Raw genomic sequence first — 18934 nt, 5'->3', positions numbered from 1 at the left:
TCCTCTAGTTAAAATACTTGAAAAATTTGACTGCAGGTACAATTTCTGAACTGAATCCAGACACTAATTTTACAACACCACGATCCAGACATCCAGTATCGAATATTTCCACACGTCCAAAATGGAACACATGTACCTCTTTTATATGAGGGTTGAATGAAGAGAAAAGTAGGAAAACATGAAAGAAGTTCTGACATCAGGAAACTTCTTACATAGCATGCAGGTTTCAAAGACTAATTTTTTTGCTGTAGCAAAAACTTTTGAAGAGCTCTCCATACAGACACTTTTATGACTCATTATATCTTTGAATGGGGCATAAAGATAATGTTCATCCTCCACGGTATTATAAATACAAATATCTTTGTAAGTTTATCTTTTTCCTTACCACTAAAAAGTGCCTTTTGAAATTCACACAGGTCTGGAAATTTTGAATAAAAACATTAAAAAATTCCCTCAGAACTGAAACATTGAGATAAAAATCAAGAAGTACTTCTGCTACAAGAGCCAGAGTAGAATATACATAAATAGCTTAAGATACAAAATATACTCTGAAATAAATGAATTAATAGAAGACAGGTGTTCTGGATTAATTCCACGCAGATAAACCACACTTACCTTTATGTCATAGCCATATGTCTCCCTGATGTCTTCATCAGAGTCTGTCTCTTCATCATCATAATCCAAAGTCTGCCGTGGGGATGAGGACACACTCCCTATCACTCTGTTAAAGGCTGACTGCTGAAAACTAGTCAGGTGTCCCTAAAAGAAAAATGAAATATGAGAATGAAACAAAATTTCCAGAAAAATCTGCAGAAAAGCTACAGAGTTACTGACAAAGAAGTGCTTCTTTTGGCCTGAGGGCAACTACCTGGACAGTCACAGAAAAGACTAGTTACAGCAAGATGTGAAGAAAAATAGGGAGATACCCAAGGCAAAGCTTCCATTAGATTTTGATTCCATGTTTTTGAACAATAGGAACTAGAAAGATCTAGATACTGCTGTTCAGTGCTACGAATTACAGCTTGTGGTTGTACAAACTTCTTCATCACAGCATCACGTGACCCCCATCTCAAGGTGAAGAGGTCAGCTGTGAAAGCACCACTGCCTTCCCTACAGGCCTCACTGGAACTTACTAACAAGACACTAAATGCCTAGGAATGACAATCCATCAGAAATCATAAATACTGAGACCTTGGATTCTGAAAAGAGGGAAATGGAATTCAGACACCAAGGTAGCAACTGCTTTACACAGCTCCATGCCCATACCCAGCTGTTATGACTGATGTGATGTTTCTTACAGGCACCTTCAGCAGTTGCTACTGACTGAGCACAAAGCCATAGAGCTGTTCCTGCAGCAGCATGTAGCTGACAGAAGCAGCCAGAGCCTGAGGAGCTCCAAACTAAGTAGTTTCAACACATCTAATCCTCAGCTTTTAACTCTCCTCCTCTCTCCTCAAGCTTCTCCAAGACAGACAAGGCATTTCGACACACTGAATTAGGATAGGTACAGTAAAGAGCAAGATACCCCCATCCCTACCTGCAGGTCGGGGTTAGCTGCTGCTTTCTGTAGCTCTGCACTGATGATTTTCTCTGTTTTCTCCCGTGCTGCCTGCTCCACCATTCTCTGGCTGAGCACAGAAAGCTTGGCCAGAGCAGAGGACAACTCGTCAGTGGCCAGTGCCTGCCGCGCTCGGTCCTGCCAGCTCATGGCCCGTTCCGTCAGGCACTGCAGGGCCTCCCCCTCCGGCAGCCGCACCGGCAGCTTCTGCAGGGACACCAGCAGGGACAGGATCGTCTCCAGCCGCGGCCTTCGGGAACGCATGCAGAGGGGACACAGGAACTTCACTTCTTTGGCCTGCCAGCTAGAGCCCTTCTTCTGAGAACTTGTTTTGGGAAGGGGCACGCAGCCGCTATGGAACCAGTCTTTGCACAGCTCGCACTGCAGCATGAATCCACTCGCTGTTTTGCGGCAGATACAGAATTTGACTTCTTCGATTCGGTCCACCATAGTCATCTTGGCCAGGTTAGCTGCCCTGAGAGCATGCATGGCTTCAATCTCCTTCTGTTCCCGATCCTTGAATACAGCCACCTACCCAAAAAGGACAAAAAGCAGGTCGTGACATTCACAGCTAAGAGAGATTTCATTTTATTAGTAACACAGGAAAAGAAAAAAAAAACCAAACCCAAACATACCAAGATATCTTCCTATTTAAACTAGCCCAAATCTTAGGAGTTGTGTGATCTAATTAAAACTTTAGCTAAGATACCTCCTCCTCAATTACTCATTACTCCCTGAGTCCTTCTGACAGAGATACCATGTAAACTTAAGATAACCTTCTCAATATGTACAAAGTTTCTGAAGTTTATAATTATATCTGTCAAAAGACCACCAGAAGAACAGGTTTTGACTCCAGGGAAGAAGTCAGAATCTGTTCCATCTATTTGCCTACTGAGACAATGCAGCTGAGCATTGTTTCAATGTTGACTCAGCACCAGAAGCATCTGAGTGACCATATATCTTCTGAAGCAACTTGCATTTGCTCAGTGTTTCCATTCAAGTAACTATAACAAAGCATACTGTAAAACAGACTGTGTATAAGCCATATTAATGAGCCTGCATATATTTTCTTTGTTCCCAGAGAAAGGGCAGCCAGATGACAGCAAATTCATCTGATAAGCTGCATGAATATCCTCCTAAAAAGGAGGAATCAAACAAAACACTCCCTCCAGCCTAGTGTCCGTGACCAAGCGTTTACAGGCTGCCCTCAAAGTTGACCTAACCAAATATGTCTTGGTACTGGTTAAGGCAGAGCTGCACCTCACTGCACATTACTGCAACGTGATTTCAGTAAATGTTAATATCAGATGAGCAGCCACAGATATTAAGCCAAGAGCATTTAAGAGTTACACACAGCCCAACTCATACTAAATACCAGCACTTACACTCTGAACTGTGCTTCCCCCTACTTTCACTGCAACTAAAGCTGAACCATATTCTTGTGTCAAACATCATATTATGAGAGACCTGTTTCACTGAGATTCATTTATCAGTTCTTCCATAAGATTTCTACACAGATTAGAGATAATGTATCAGGAGATACCACCTTTCATCGCTCCTTACCACAGCTGCAGTGTCCCTGGCCTCCTCCAGCCCATCCTCCAGTTCACTCAGGGATTCCAAGTCAAGATCTTTTTCCTTTTCCTTCTCCATCAACTCCTTTGCCCTCTTCCGCCTATTCTTACTGCTCCCATAAACACCAATATCAGTGCGAGGGCTCAGAACCTATAATGCCAAGAAAACTTATACTGTCAGAGCTAAGGATGCCAAGAACAGAAAAAAGTTCTAATCTATAACCTTGTGGTATCAGGGACACCATATGAGAACATCTAATAGAGGAATTACAACAATGTCACCAGAGAGCAAGAAATACTCAGCAATCTAACACCTTTGATATCTGTCAACTAATGCTACAAGAGAATAAACAGAAAAGGATAAAAGTATTTCATACTTATGAAATTTGAATGTAATCAGTACCAACATAACATGGCAGGTCAAATTGAAAGCCACTGTGTTTTCATGATTAAGCTACCATAGAAATAGCTAACCAAAATACTGTATGCAGTTAGATATCAGTAGTTTAACATTTGCTTCAAAGGCCTTTATTAATGACAAGTCTTAAAAATCTGTCATTATTTCATATTTACATCAGCAATTTAGTGGCTGAAAGAAAACTAAAAATATGCTATAAGCCTTTTAATATCAGTATTACGAGAGCACTTTTAAGGACAAGAATAAAATTTTAAGTTATCCTGACTAGTTGGAATGCATACTTAAATATGAAATCTAGCAATTAAATTCAACATAGGAAAGTTCAAATTGCTACATTTAGGAAAACGCAAAACCAGAACATACTAAATAACTAGTTAGGCAGAAGAATACAGAGGAAAAAAAATTGTATCTAGAGTCTACGACAAAGCAAACAGAAATCAGTGTGATGTTGTGGCAATAGGGGCAGATCCTACTGGGAACATTAAACATCAGTATCCCCTTTGAGACACAAGGTGTAATTATTGCACTTCATGTGGCATGTGGCACTCAGGAAGCCAGAGAGAGAGGATGCTGTCTGGTTTTGGACATCTCACTAAAAGTGAAGACAAACTGCATAGAATTAACAACAATATAAGAGAATGAAAAATACAGCAGTTGACCAAACTTGAATTATTTTCCCTAGAAAAGGGAAGCCTGTCAAGTAGATATGATAGATCTTCAAACACATGATTGATTTTCATTAAAAGAAAGACAGTGACTAGATTCATTGAAGTGAAATAAAGAGTAGTTGATTTAATTTTTCTTATAGTTAAACAGTTTATAAAATATGGAATCTATTTTCTTAGCATTTAAGCAGGAAGGCAAGTTAAAACATGCATCAATTCAAGACAGTGTCTGTGGCTGTTTCAGGCCTACACTTCTACAGTGACACAAAGAAATCCTTTGCTTTCCCTCTGTCTTCAAAAGTAACAGATGAGGTTGTCCATATATAAACCAAGACTAACCAAACAGAACGTTTTACCTTTCTCTTCACCCTTTTCATTCTTTTCCCCTGAGAACAGCTGAAATCCTATTTTATTCTGAAAAAGAGCTGTAATCCACTGTAGCTGAAGCAGCTCTTCGCTCTGGACCACTGGGGGCCATCAAGGTGAGTTTCTGAAGGCTGATAGAAGTGCTGCTCACCTGTAACAGACTGTAGCTCGAGTTCTTCTTCAGGAAGGTCCTTCCTGTGCGCTCTCTCCAGGCACGTGCTGCAGCTACCTGAGACTCCAGCTGTGGCAGTGCATCCAGACGCACCGGTATTGGGCGGCCTTTGGCAGACAAGCTCTCCAGTTGCTCCAGGTAGGCATAGTTGCTCCCATTCTGGGATGAAAGAAATTTTTCTAAGCCAACGGTTCCACCATTATATACACATCAGTTGCCAGCTTACTTGCAAGCTGTACGCTATTTTGTCACTGACTAAAACAGAGTTCCGTGTTAAAGGAAAGGAGGGCAACATTTCAATCCTACTGTTATTTTACAAATCCATCTCATACAGCTTTTATTTCAACAGTCACAAGCCAGTTGGCTTAGGAAATAAGACAACACTCCATTTCTATACCATTGTCTTAAATGTTGTCTGCTTAACAGTGAGCTATTACGTGTGAGTTGTACATGGGTTGATGTGAAATCCATTGGGATTATCAGTTCAATTTCCAACAAATACCTGATAGAAGACTAGCAGTTGTAGTCCAGAGATAAACACCTAGAAATATCACAGATGTCTGGATCAAGTTCTGTGGGTAGACTAATAGAAAGGAAGGCTACTGAGCTAATTCATCTATTTCAGACAGAAAATTCTAGCCACCAGTGCCATTAAACCTGACACCATTTTGGGGAGAAAACACAAATAAAATGCATTTCCATAGCCAGATTCAAAACTGAAGACCTGTGAGCAGAGCATCTTCTGCTGCAGCTAAATATTTCCACCGACAGTATGCCAAACAGTTTCGATACCAAATACCACACCATAATGAATTTGCCAGCTTTTACATCCCCCTAAAATGCATAAAAGGAAGGGAAACAGAAATTGGGATAGCCAAGGGGGAAACAAGAGCACAAAAAGAAAATTAAATTCAAGCACACCAGCTATACATTTAACAGCTATAGCAAAGCTTTCCTTCAGGTCACCTTTGTGGGTAGAGGTGCTAGGAACAAAGGACACGTCTAAATATATGCAAGCAGAAGATTCCAGTCCCTGCTGAAACCCCTACCTGAATGGCCTCCACTTTGGCTGTCCAGTCTCTAGCCCGCTGCAGGGCTTCTTTCAGTGCCAGCACATTGGGCAGGTAAGCAGGGATGTTCTTTGCTTCATTCACGATGCCCTCCAGAGCCATCATACTTTGGCGTGGTCTAGAGTAAGAAAAACCCAGTTCCAGCCTTCTCTCAAAATGCCAGTTAACTACACCTATAAATCTGACAGGCTGGTGATGCAACTTCATCACTACACTGCAGTGTAGGACACCATGGCTCTATGCTTGGAGGGTGCTACCACCTACCAAAGATGGACTTTGCACAGTCAAATTCAAAAGGGCACAGCATCACAGCTCCCTAACATCAAGAAAGCAGTCCTGGGTAGCATACTCAGGGTTCTTTGTTGAGGGGGATGAATAGCAAAGACAGCAGCAACACTCTCAGCCTCTGGCCACTGTGCAACATCACAGGGAATCAACACTTCTGCAATTCATCAACAACCTCAAATCCCACTCTTGAGCAATCCAACTGCTGGGAGGTAAAAAAATCACCCCAAAAGAACAAAGGCACTACAGCTGCAAAGACCCGACTCTTCACCACACTCCTCAAAAGAGGATGAGAAACACGGAAGTGCGTGACCTGTAAGAACAGTTTGCAAAGGAACACTCACCTGGCCTGCAGGCAGACCTTGGCCTTCTCCTCCCACCTCTCTGAGACTGTGAGCAGCTCCTGCAGCTCAGCCATGGCTTTCTCTACAGCATGGTGTGGTGCCAAGCCCACACCTGAGTCAATCAGCTTCTTCATCACATCCAGGGTGACTCTCTGGGGATCCAAGAGGGTGGACCTCACCTCATCCAGCCACCGTGCCTGCTGCAGTTCTTGCTTCAGCCTTGGCAGCTCGGGAAGTTCTACATAAAGGCCAGAGCCCATGTCTATTAACTCCTGCAGCTTGGAAGAGTCTGGGATCTCATCCATCATAGCTTCTTGAGCACGCTCATGAAATTCTTCCACATCATCCAGCAGATTCTGAAGTAACATACAGTACAAATCAATTAGGGAAAAACGCCCACAGAATCAAAAGGGAAATCTGACTGAGGGATCAGTCAGCTGTGAATTTGTTTGTGATCATCACATCATCAGTCAGAGCTTCTAAAGACCATGCCAGCTAGCTGTCACAAGCCATCAAGTCTGACACATATTAAGTAACAGACCATCTAACTTATTTGATGGCCTAATGTTTCATACCCGAGGCATATTAGCTGCATCGAACTCTACACCAAAAATAGTATGATTGCAAATGACTACAGACCCCAACAAAACAGAATATTTAGCACTGCCCAGTCAACATAATTTTAACATAGTGGGAAGAAAGGGGAATTCTGCAAACAGACCATCATTTCAATACAGTGTTGGGGCATTACAGTAATGATGGCAATACACAGCAAAACAAGACATGCTGAGGAGAAATAACAAGCCAGAGATGTAAGAGAACATAAATTCCAAAAGATCACTGAAGTTAACAATGATTATATTTTCATTATTTCCTAAACCAGGCCCACCACTTAAAAGCATCAGGGGTTTATTGCACAAAGGAAAGAAATGAAAATGCAAAGCCCTCTTATTAAAGGAGACAATTTCACAGAAAGCCAACTGCACTGCTGCAGTTGTCCTCATCCTCATGTTTTGGCACTGCAATGAAAAAAACCAAAGCCAGCAGACAGGAAAGAATCTCTGCAGGAGATTCATTCAAGGACATTCAACCAGTATATTGAATTGATTCACTCCCAAGTCTCTTAAAAAAAGACAGGTATTTCTGACAGCAAGTCGATGGCACTATGAGGAGCAAAACCTCCATTTCCTAACCCTTAGCTTCCTGCCCTTTCTTGCTGATGATTCTTCTCATGACTGCCTGGAAACCAGAAAGCATTTATAAGAAAGAACAAGACCCACATTATAAAGATTTTGATTTAGGGAACATACACTGAATGCTGCATAGTGACAACAGTAAATTATTACAGTTTAATAATTACAATGCCTTTTGTGTTAGAAAATACTCATCATCCAACATGACAATTATTTTGCTATTCATTATGATGGATAATTGACTTCAAATGCCATGCTGAAAGCTAGTGAGTGCTTAGGCATAAGTGATCATTATGTGACTTCATTCATAAACTAAGAGACTACAGTTTGTAACCAGTAAAATGATAATATTTATTTATTGGCAAGTGATGATGTTGAAGCTTTGAGAACATGCACGTGCACAGGCAGAGTACTTGAACTAGAACCAGTTTCCTAATGCCGGGGTTTGGGGGAAGAAAGGCTAGTTGGGAAAAAGTATTTAGACAAAAATACAAATTAAAACTGTTAAGAGTTTACTGTACGCCTGCAGCTCTGTCATCTGTGAATTAAGTTTTAATTAGAAGTAGGTTTTAAAACACATTACAAACAAAAAAGCCCTTTGAGAACAATTTTACAGGTCTATTAATACATGACGCTAACATTTCATTAATAAATATTAGTATAAATATATATTTTTGAGGTTTATGTGGAAAGAAGGGTAGTAAAACCACCCTATCCTATGAGGATGAGAATACACTTTCCACTCTCTACCAGCTGCTGGGAAACTCATTAAAGAACACCTCTGAATGATAAAGATGTTGATTAGCATCAACAGGCCTGGCTAAACTGCATCCTGGAGCCCTGTAGTTTTCTGAAGGAACCTGTTTTCAGCAAATACATGCCAGTGTCATAAAAACAAGAAGGAAGTCCAATATAAAGTCTCTCTTATCAAACACTGAGCTACCATGAAAAAGTTAATATGAAATTAATGAATGAAGGACATAAACATTAGCAAACACTTATGGGAAAGAGGTCATCTCAAACAAAACTAATTTGTCTTTAAACTGTTTGGTTACGTAGTAGTAGCTGCACATATGGTCACGTTTAGAATTTTAGGCCCTCGATCTAGTAATACACAACACTTAAAACAGTATCAACAGAACATGCAGGTTAACAAGTGGTTAACATACATCTCAAGAAGCATTTCTTGAGGCAAAAAAATCTTTATGAAGGCTGCTTCTTGAAGGAGTTTTCTAGAACTTGGTTAGTAGGTGAAACACTATTTAGCATTTCATCATCAGTGACAGAGAAACAAATTAAGATTGCTGCTGAAAACACTTGCTATGATGCAGACTGCCAGAATGATAAATCCCAGGGGAATCAGTATGATCTGGACTGCTTATTAGTCTAGATTCATTCACAGACAGGCGTAAAGATATATATGAAGGGTAAGAAATGCAGGCCATGCATACAGATTAAGAGGGTTGTAACCTGGAAAGCAAGGCTGAGGAGTATTTACAGAATAACTGACAGTGTGGCATCGCTTTCCCTCTCCCCTAAAAAAGCACACCAACGTAACCTTCATAGATTTCTACAAAAACAAACAAAAGGTAGGACTTAGCCAAAAATTTCACCTCTACAGACAGCATTAATGATGCTGGAATAAGAGTAACTAGTTCAGAGAGCTAAAACTGGGTCATCTGGACCAGTGACAGGTGAGAGGGGTCTTTTATCTGCAGTAGACCACCACTTCTGGCAATGCCAACTGCAACAGGCACCCTAAAAATTTGTGCACACACAGTCATGTAAAGGGCTCTGTTCATTTGCCCAAATGCTGATCACCATGTGCAACACCCCACCCTGTGTCAGACTGCTGCACAAGAGCATAGGTATTCTTCCAGAATGCAATGGAGGCCAGGTGGAATTAGAGCATCTCACAGGGCATTACATATCCATGCTCAGGCTATCAATTTGAGAGTTGCTATGATTACAGTAGCATAAAAATACAAACACCATCACATTGCCCTCTTAGAGACACGCTTACAAACGAACAGGAAATATATGTTACATTCCATGCTGGACAAAGAGCAACATGTCATCAGCAAAACTTCAATGACAACAGCAACATTTCCCAGTAATGCAGGAAGACACTGTACTTCCTTTCTTGAGGCCACAGACATCATTGCAAAGCAGTCATATGCTTTACATCAAAAGCTAGAAATGAAACATCCCACTCAATCCACCTCTGACAGTACAGGACTAATTCTCAAAAAAAGAAAAAAAAAAAAAAAGAAAAAAGCTTTTCATCCTTTACACCAGGCAACCTTATCTGTTTAAAAAAAACCACCACCACAAAACCAGAACAAAGTAAAAAGCACAACATTATCTAAGGAACAGATGCAAACTTACCTTTACTTGTCGGGCCTGGCTGATAACACATGGCAAGCTAAAAAGCTGCTGTACAAATGCTTTCAGCTCCTCCATAGTCAGCTTGGTCCGTGTCCTTCCACTGTCCTGGCTCACTCTGCTGCATGAACATACAGAATTAAACAATAGTGGGTGAGAGATAACTGTGATCCCTGGATTTACTCCCAGTGACAGAAAGCTAACATAATTACTGAGAAGTTATCAAAAATGTTTAATCACCTGAGAATTGAAAATGAATTCCAAAATCTTGAAAGCAAAATTTAATGTAATTCCCCTTAAGTATCTTCAAGGGAATTACCCTGCTCTTTCAGAGGTACAATTCTCTAGATGACTTTCAAGTCGAGTTTGTTACAAATATGTAAAAGAACATAGCCCCACACAGCCTGCTTTAGGCAGCTCAAGAAGTTGACTGTTGTGACAGGCACTGACAAGAAGTTTGAGATATATAACAGCAACAAACCCTGAAAACAAGTAATTTTCTGGTGCATTCTCTTGTAGCCAGAGAACTGCTGGAAGTGGCCTTGCAACAGAGGACTGCTATTGAGTAGGACATGTTCTGCAAAGACACTTCCATTAAATATCACTCGAAGCAAGTCAAACAAGCCCTGAATGCAGTAAAAGACTTTGAAGTGACACACAGCACAAATTAAACACTTGGTACACATATCACTGGCAGGCACAATTTCACAAGCAGGACAGATTTCAAACACTTAAAAGTTGTTCCCTGTTAATGCTAACCTTTTATTACTATAAAAAAATAAAGAAAAAACTATGCAATCTCTCAACCTGTGGAGTTACATATAACGGTAAATGTAAAATTTAGATTAATGATCAAACATAATTATACACCAGCTAAACCTCAGAGGGGAAAAAATACTGCAGGCTTTGACTTGCTACAACAGACAGTGAGGGGGAGTGGTGGCTGCATCAGACCTGCTGTGCCCCCAAAATCCCTGCACAAGAGCAAATGGGGTGCCAGGCTCCAAGAGACAGTACTATGGGAGGGGACACTGAAACATCCCACTGGCATTCTGTCCCTAGTCCAACCATGGACTGGTGCAGCATCAGATGCTGCACAAAAGGATACAACTCTCTCTGCCTATGGAAACTCACAGCTCCCAAAAGGGAGAGATCTAGGATTAGAATATTGATCACGGCTTCACAACTGTGAACACATCAACTGTTTTTTGGGTTTATACATAAAGAGATGGGTAATGCAGAGATTTTCTTTTACCACATTTGACTATGAGTTTATAGTTGCATCAACCCCTGCCAATTTCTTCTGTTTGAGCACTTATTTTTAATTTGCCTTTTTAATAACCTTATTCTTTGTGTGTGATCCTTCTCAATGTGTTAAATATCAATATAAATGTTAAAGAAGCAGCTAAATGTGACATCTTTGTAATTACATTTCCTAATACTGTTCAAAGAAGTTTTAAAAATCTTTCTCAAACCTGAATACTGTAAAATATTGTTATTTACCACACAACAGCCCTCAGACATATATACGAGTCCTTTTTTTGTCCCATAGATTTCTTTCAGCTTTAGATCAGACACACCATTCCAAGTTGCCAAATAGTTCTAGACTTTCCTGGGATAGGGCTGGAAACCCACCAAATAATTAAATGAAGAGTTATTTCTTCTCATATATATATATGTGTGTGTGTGTGTGTGTGTGTTGATGGATGGATAGACAGATAGATAGATGGATCAATCAATCAGCAACTGAAGGTCTGTTAAGAGAAGGCTGATATTTTCCAATAGCAGGAGAAAGAGGAGGAAGCAACAACAGACCAGGAACACCTGGAAGCTACCAAAATTATTGAACTAGAACTGGGCAATACAACCCCTTGTCATGTTGCTTCCCTTACCTAGATCAGAGTTCTAAGTGACTAATACTTCTGTGGCAGTGGGATGCTACAAGCAACAAAACAGGAGAGCCTTCTTTCCCCTCCAATACAGCAAAAATGCTTCTCTATTTTGTAATAGCTTTCCAATTAAAATAGATTACACTTGGATCTGTGGTGTAACTCTAACATTTCAGTGTTCAAATTCAAGAAATTATGACATGCATTATGTTTTGTGTAGCAAAGTTGGGCACTATAATTAACAAAGTATTTACTTTTTACTCCCTCTAAAAGTCCTAAGTTATACACAAAAACTACACACACAAAAAAACCCCAACCAACTGCAAAGCCAAATCTTATGATCAACAGAGGAACTGCAAGCCACAGAAGTTTACCCTACAACTGCTGGTACAAGAACTACAGTCACCTGACTGAATTATTTCCTATGGGACTTTTATTCAGTGCACAGAACACATAGGAGAGAAGGACAAATTTGTTGCTGAAAGCTCACGAGAGCAGAACAAGGAACACAACCAGCAGACTGCTGAGGCAGGGTTGGGGGACAGAGTAAACTAAAGCAGCCACAGGCAAGGCAGGCAACACAGAGAACTAAGGAAGTTAAACTGCCAGAAGTCACTGAGGCAAGCTACTACTTTTTAGCCACACATCACTGCCTCCCATGGTCCTTCCCAAGAAGCAAAAGATTGGCTCAAACTATGGACTGCTTTTGCTGTGCTCTGCTGTGGTCCCCAAGATGGTTTTGCTCCAGTCACAAACACCCATGTCAAAACTTACTTTCATTACTTTTTTAGCTCTAGTTGTCTTTCCCTAAAACTCTCCCACACATTCAGAGAAATACTTAATCAGCAATCGAACACAACTTCTCCAAGGGATTCCAAATTTCAGTATATAAGTCAGCTGGAAACACAATGTTTATCACATTCCAACAAGTCCAATTTTTTTGTCCCCTTGTGTCACTGTATCTGCTTCCTCCCCTGCCCACCTCTCAGTGAGTCACAGCACTAAGGACAGGAACCACTGAAAGAAGTTAGTGCACAGTGAGACCTCAGCGTTCTTCACATTTCCAGGTCAAACTGAGTAACAAGAGACACATGGAAACTGTTGAAAAAATGCCTGTCCTACCTGTGTTTTTGCTTTTTGCTCAGAAGCAGCTGTGCTACTGAAGCACAGGTCTCTGCTTCTTTCACAGCATCTCGGAGCCTACGGAAAAGATCGTTCTCTGGATATTTCCTGTCTTCAGCATCCTCCAACATTACTCTCAGCTCAATCACATCTGTAATAAGAGTACACAAATAATTTGTATGCAAATACAAGAGGGATCTTTGATTGCTTCAAAGGTCTCCAATCAAGGTTCCAATAGGGTAGTTCAATTTGAAATGCACAATGATAAGCTGCATAACAGTCTTGCATTAGTTCATCTCTTTTTTTCAACTAAGCAAAACAGTGCTGCTCTCATTAAATGAGAGCACAGAACAAATGTAGGAGTTTCAGGACATCCTACTATGAATGATAGAAGTCTGACCTTTCTTGTGGTTGAGATTGGCAGACAGAGCCTCTGTAACTCTACTGACCCAAGTGTCATAAGACTGTGCTCTGACTTTCACTCCATACAGCAAGGAAGGAAGGTCTTCTAGGGGATACCGGTACCTGGAGATATGGAAGGAAAACACACCAAAAAAAAGTATTAATGCCCATACAAAAGCCAATTGCTAATACTGAGTTTTTCCAGCTACAAGGCCAGAAAAACAGAACAATACCCATTTGCCACGGGACCAAGAAACAAAGAAGACAAACACTCCTTTAATAAATGGGAATTGTGGTCAAATGTATTTGGTCACTGGTCTACAGTAAATATTAGATAGGGAAGAAAAGTAGGCAGGAAAAAAAAAATCCTGTGTACCTTAGACATTTCTTCTGCATGGGGCATGGGCATAAATCAGAAGGATGGTACAAGCACACCAGACGCTCAGGATTACAGGAACACGTAAGAGCTGACAAGAAGCACGTGGTTCTGCAAGCTGTGCACTGACGTTCATCATCTGGAACCAGTTCAAACACCTCTTCTTCAGACATCAACACTCCCTAACGAAAAAAAAAAATTAGACACTTGCTCAAAAAATCTAATGCAGGCAGGGGGAGGGGGAAGCAAAAGGTCTTTTGCAAGCATAGAATCGTCTTTTATTACTCACCATCTGTACAACAGTCTCCCTTAACCGTGTCTCTTCCTCTATCAACAGAGTCATCTCCTTGCAGACCATGGCAGCCAGCCCAACATCTAAGCACTCTGGATCTGCAGCCATCTTGAAGATCAGCTCTTCATGGGAGAAAACACAGTGACGTCCCAGCCTTCGGTAGTGACTCACACACTGACGTCCAATGGGAAGCTGCAAAAAACCACGACATCCATCATTCTGGGAAAAGACGAGCAAAGTCATCTCTTCGCTCCCACTTCCCTTCCTCTGACAAAAAATGGGAAAAGACTGAGGCTAAGAGAATTAGTTTTGACAGGAAAGAGCCAATTATACCAACCTTAAATCACATCACAGATGAGAACAAAGATAATATCCATGTTGGGGGGCAGGGAGGTATCTTCCATAATCTCATGTGCCTAACTTACAGAGACAAGTTTAAGAGTTATCCTAAGCTCTTTTTACTTCCAGTGGAAAGAAACTGGCACCACAGAGAAGTCATCCGGTCTATGCTAAGGTGAGTGCATTGCCCTCTGGATATTACTATGCCTAGAGTTCACCAAAATTGCTATCGCTCATTTTGTGCCTTTTAAAGCAAAAAAAGTAAGATGCTAGATGAACCTGCCAAACAGATTCCTGGTTACATTCCCATAAGCACAGGAAATTTCACATGGCTGGTATGACTTTAGCTGTTTTTCATAGAGGCTATACACCATGATTACATCATGAGTATGGGAGGAAAAAAAAAAAAACAAAACACAGACACACTGCCAGTCCTGCAGACAATTTTTCTGATAAATGCATAAAGTTTTCTGATCAAGGGCTAAAATTTCTATTTGTAACTAACAAAAAAGAAGCTAGAGATAGACAAACTAAGGTGAGATCATAACTTCCAACTGTAAACCCTGGATAGTAACAGAACATACTTTTTACGATTTACTGAACAATCCACATAAGCTATGGACTGATGTGGCATAGCTATTACAACTTAGAACAAGCACTAAAATAACTAAAAGGTGCAATGAGCTGGCACAAAAGAGGCACAAAAGATTGTTATATGCCTATCTCCAACATCCAAATGATAACAGCTGTTCAAGACAGCACATTAATCCGTATCAAATTCAGAAAGAGGCATCACAAATACTAGGTAAAGGTACTGCAAGATGTCATTTTTTGGTTCAATCAATACTTAAAAAGGAAGAACATGTGCCAAAGTTTCAGTTTGAAGCTCCTTAAAGTTATGTGCCTGTCAAAATTACTTTGTGTAATGGAAACACATCAGTTTTCAACTGCTGTACCAAGAACTTTAAACATAAAATACACTATATAACTGGAAAGACTATTCTTCAGATAGTTAAGTTACTAACAGACTCCTTGCAGAGGTCACTGAGCAGAGACACAGCAAATATACACAAAAGAACAGACCCAGTCAGCAGTGCAGAAGTTCACAGCTTCAGCAAAGTTATATCCCTGGTTAAATCCAGAGTGATAGGCACGAGGAAAGGTCACAACAAACTCGCCAGCACACTGATTGGTCCTGAAAACCTAATAGGATAAAGGAAAGAAAAGCAATATGTAACATGCAACAGAGTTTAAGACACAAAACTACGCAATGTTTGCGCACCATTTTCTGTACCTACAGAACACCACAGGCAACACAGCTATTACCAACTGGTTAAGACTGGTTCTATCTTCTCAAAATGAATACTCAATTTACAGCCTTACTCAAAAAAGCTGAATATATAAGCCAGCAGTTGAAAATTCTCTTTATGAATCCCAAAAGAGATGTTTCTCTCTCATCGTTTAATCCATTGTACCACAAAGTGCAAAAGCTTCTGGAAGCAGTTTATGGTTTGCTTTGTTGGGGTATTTGCCAGGGAAGTAATTTATCCTAAGACAAAAGCAAATGATAGTGACTGCTGCTTAGAGGTCTGCAGTCAATTATGTTTGGTCAAAAAAGCATTTTGTAATGCTGAGATTTCCACTGAACATAAGAAAAGTATTTTACTGTCAAGAGGTACTAAAAACATTTCAGACAAATTTGCTGTTATACAAGGGAAGTGATTTTTTAATTAAAAATTAAGTGCAATACACAATGCACACTTGCTCTATAAGGTAATTTATGTAGGAAGCTTGGTACACTCATTTCTTTTACAAGATAATTTAAATTTCCTGGTGAGTCTACAGAAGATTCTAGAAAATAGCTTTAAAAAACACCCCATAAGTAACGAATTGAATATGCAAATGTCCACCATAAAAACTCTTCAGAGTTATGCCAAACTATTGTTACACAAAACTGGCAGAGAATGAAAAAAAGAGAGCACATAGGAGTACTTATGTAAAAAACGCTTGTGTGCTACTCACTGGTACACCATGTTCCATCAGCACATTGGGGTTCATAATAGTGACCAGCTGATGCAGGAGATCAGGCTGGGATTCAAACAGCTCAGGAGCCAATTCCTTCATCACATCTTCCAGCTGCTCTGCTGCATGAGAGGGCACTCCATACCATGTCTTCGGTTCTCCCCTACCAAAACACAACCACAGTAATCAACACGACTCACAGGGAAGTAATGGTGCCACCCAACTGCAAACTACACCTCACATCCAGCAGCACCGTCCTCATAAGCCAAGTATTTTGCACCTAGATACAAAAAATGTCTTTAATCAATGAGCATCTTCTTCAGGATGCACTATTTTAATCTGAAAAATCAGTTATGCTACAACACAATTCTCAAAACACGTGACAGCAGATTTGCCTTGACAAGGCAAGCCTAACATGGAAAATAACTCATCACGCTCTAAAGGGATAAAATGGGTAATTACTTTCCTTCAGGAAGGAGGAATCAAATTTAGTAAACAAAACCTTGGCTGTCACAGCTAAGGTTTAAGAGAAAAGAGGTCATGATAGTCCTCCACTCAATTACGCTTGGAGTAGTCACATTCCTGAAACCAATGGAAGAGTCTAGCAGCCAGCAGAATGAAATACAAGCAATCCTTCTAACATACACAACTAACTACTAAAAACCTGTGGTGCACTGGTTTCAAGATAAAAAATGCCACATAACATGAATTAGTTAAGTATGATGGAAGAAAGATTAACAAGACCAAAACTAAACAAATATGTACTCAAGCACTACTCCAGTCCTTCCAGTATTGTCTTAACCAAAATAAACTGTAATGATCTAGTGTCTGCAGTGCTGAGGTTTATTTTTAAATTACACTTTATTAAAAAGTACAAGCAGTAGTCCACTGAAATATCTGAAAGAGTTTACACAGCACTATCTAAATGTACTAATAATCCTGTCACCCACCATCTCAGACACTGCCTGAAGCAGCATTTCCTGCAGTTCCTGTGGGCTGCAGTGGCACCTGCTGGCAGCACACAGCCAGGACACCTCAGTAAATCCACTCCTCGGGATATGTGCTGCTGGAATTCACCAGCATCAAACCCCCCACACACTGACCCACTTAACAGCATGCTGAGGAAAGCAACTGAACTCAAAACAAAACTAATTCCCTTCCTGAGTCTGTGGATCAGACCTTACTATCAAACATGCTTCTCCAGAAATGTGCAATCGTGGTCTGAAGGCCGTCAACTCGTCTGTACCAGACATACAGCAAATTTTCTAAAGGGCTGCTTTCCCACAGCTTTCCACTCCTTCCCCCCTGCTCCATCCACTGTGATTGAGTCTGATAAACTGAGAAGAGTGCAATGCAAATAGTTTATCTATCACAAGTCTTCTTGTCAAAAACAAAAGCTGAACACCAGAACGCTTCTAGGATTGTTCTGAAAGTCAGAATTGCTTTCAAGTTTCTCTTCTCTTGAGCAGGAGTATTTCTGCTGCTGAAGAGTCAGTTCTGATGCCTCTGAAAGCCATGGGACAGCAGACTCAGTTTCCAGCACGGGCATCTCAACTTCAAATCATAAAGCAGTGAAGTAGTGAACTGTAACTCAGTTCAAAAGGAAAAGCTTTCTTAGAAAAGATGTGACCCCGTAAAACATGATTTTACAGTGACACTGGAATGGTGGCCACACAAGAATATTTAAACAGTTAATGAAAAATGCTAATATGGTTAAAACAGTATCTGTATTTTCCTCAAATCAGCCAAAGCTAAGGATATGAACCACTCACCACATGTAGCTTTTTATCTAAAAATGTCATCATGTGCAGAGGCACTTTCAAATAGAGCAACAAATTTCCTAAAGTAAACAGGGTAAGGTAGATGCACGAAGGACAGCCCATACCAGTGCAGGTAGTTGATGGAATAGCTCCAGTGATCTTCAATGTGCCAGCAAAATGAAGAGAAGCACATCCCTACGTACAGCCAAGGTACCTTCATGCCAGAGATATCTGCATTGATGTGAGCAAGGACTGATTGTTCTAGAATTGGCATGTTGTTCAAGTTCCAACCAGAGAGCGCATAATCCTGGCCAAAAAAAAAAGGAGAAAGTTTGAAAAAAGTCAAAAGAATATGAGGACACCAACTACAGAAAAGGAAAGTACAAAGGAAAAGACCAGCCTACCCATTTCTATTAGTAGATAGTGGGATATTTCCTGCAACAATGAAACATCAAAACTAGAAATAATTCCTTAAATACCTTAGTCATCAAATAATAAGACTAAGATTTTAAGGCCAGTCCTAGTAATTCAACATACATGGTCCATCTTCTTTAGATCAAGCTTTGCTTTCCTCCCCATCTCAAGATTCCAGCTTTCATGCTTTTCTGGTGGAACGAAATACCAGCAACACCAGCAGAACTATAGACTGAAACCTTCAATAATGTAGGACAACTTGAAATTGTAAACAATGCAGTGAATCTT

The 18934-nt window shown here is 40.4% G+C and overlaps 1 protein-coding gene across 1 annotated transcript in view; it reads right to left on the bottom strand.

Moving 5' to 3' along the window:
- The window catches only part of KDM5A (lysine demethylase 5A), a 50262-nt gene that overhangs the window by 11342 nt on the left and 19986 nt on the right, over window positions 1-18934 (bottom strand). The window contains exons 11-24 of the mRNA XM_027654067.1: window positions 18358-18539; window positions 16473-16635; window positions 15534-15653; window positions 14109-14303; window positions 13820-14001; window positions 13442-13566; window positions 13042-13192; window positions 10034-10151; window positions 6453-6808; window positions 5803-5941; window positions 4733-4912; window positions 3122-3283; window positions 1538-2089; window positions 616-759 (exon numbers count right to left, since the gene is read on the bottom strand). Of these exons, the coding sequence (XP_027509868.1) occupies window positions 616-759; window positions 1538-2089; window positions 3122-3283; window positions 4733-4912; window positions 5803-5941; window positions 6453-6808; window positions 10034-10151; window positions 13042-13192; window positions 13442-13566; window positions 13820-14001; window positions 14109-14303; window positions 15534-15653; window positions 16473-16635; window positions 18358-18539 (2769 nt within the window). The remainder of the gene's footprint in view (window positions 1-615; window positions 760-1537; window positions 2090-3121; window positions 3284-4732; window positions 4913-5802; window positions 5942-6452; window positions 6809-10033; window positions 10152-13041; window positions 13193-13441; window positions 13567-13819; window positions 14002-14108; window positions 14304-15533; window positions 15654-16472; window positions 16636-18357; window positions 18540-18934) is intronic.

Source organism: Corapipo altera, unplaced genomic scaffold (assembly GCF_003945725.1).
Source record: "Corapipo altera isolate COAL_440 unplaced genomic scaffold, ASM394572v1 1, whole genome shotgun sequence".
NCBI classification, from domain to species: Eukaryota; Metazoa; Chordata; class Aves; order Passeriformes; family Pipridae; genus Corapipo; species Corapipo altera.
This window is presented reverse-complemented; position numbering and strand designations above follow the sequence as displayed.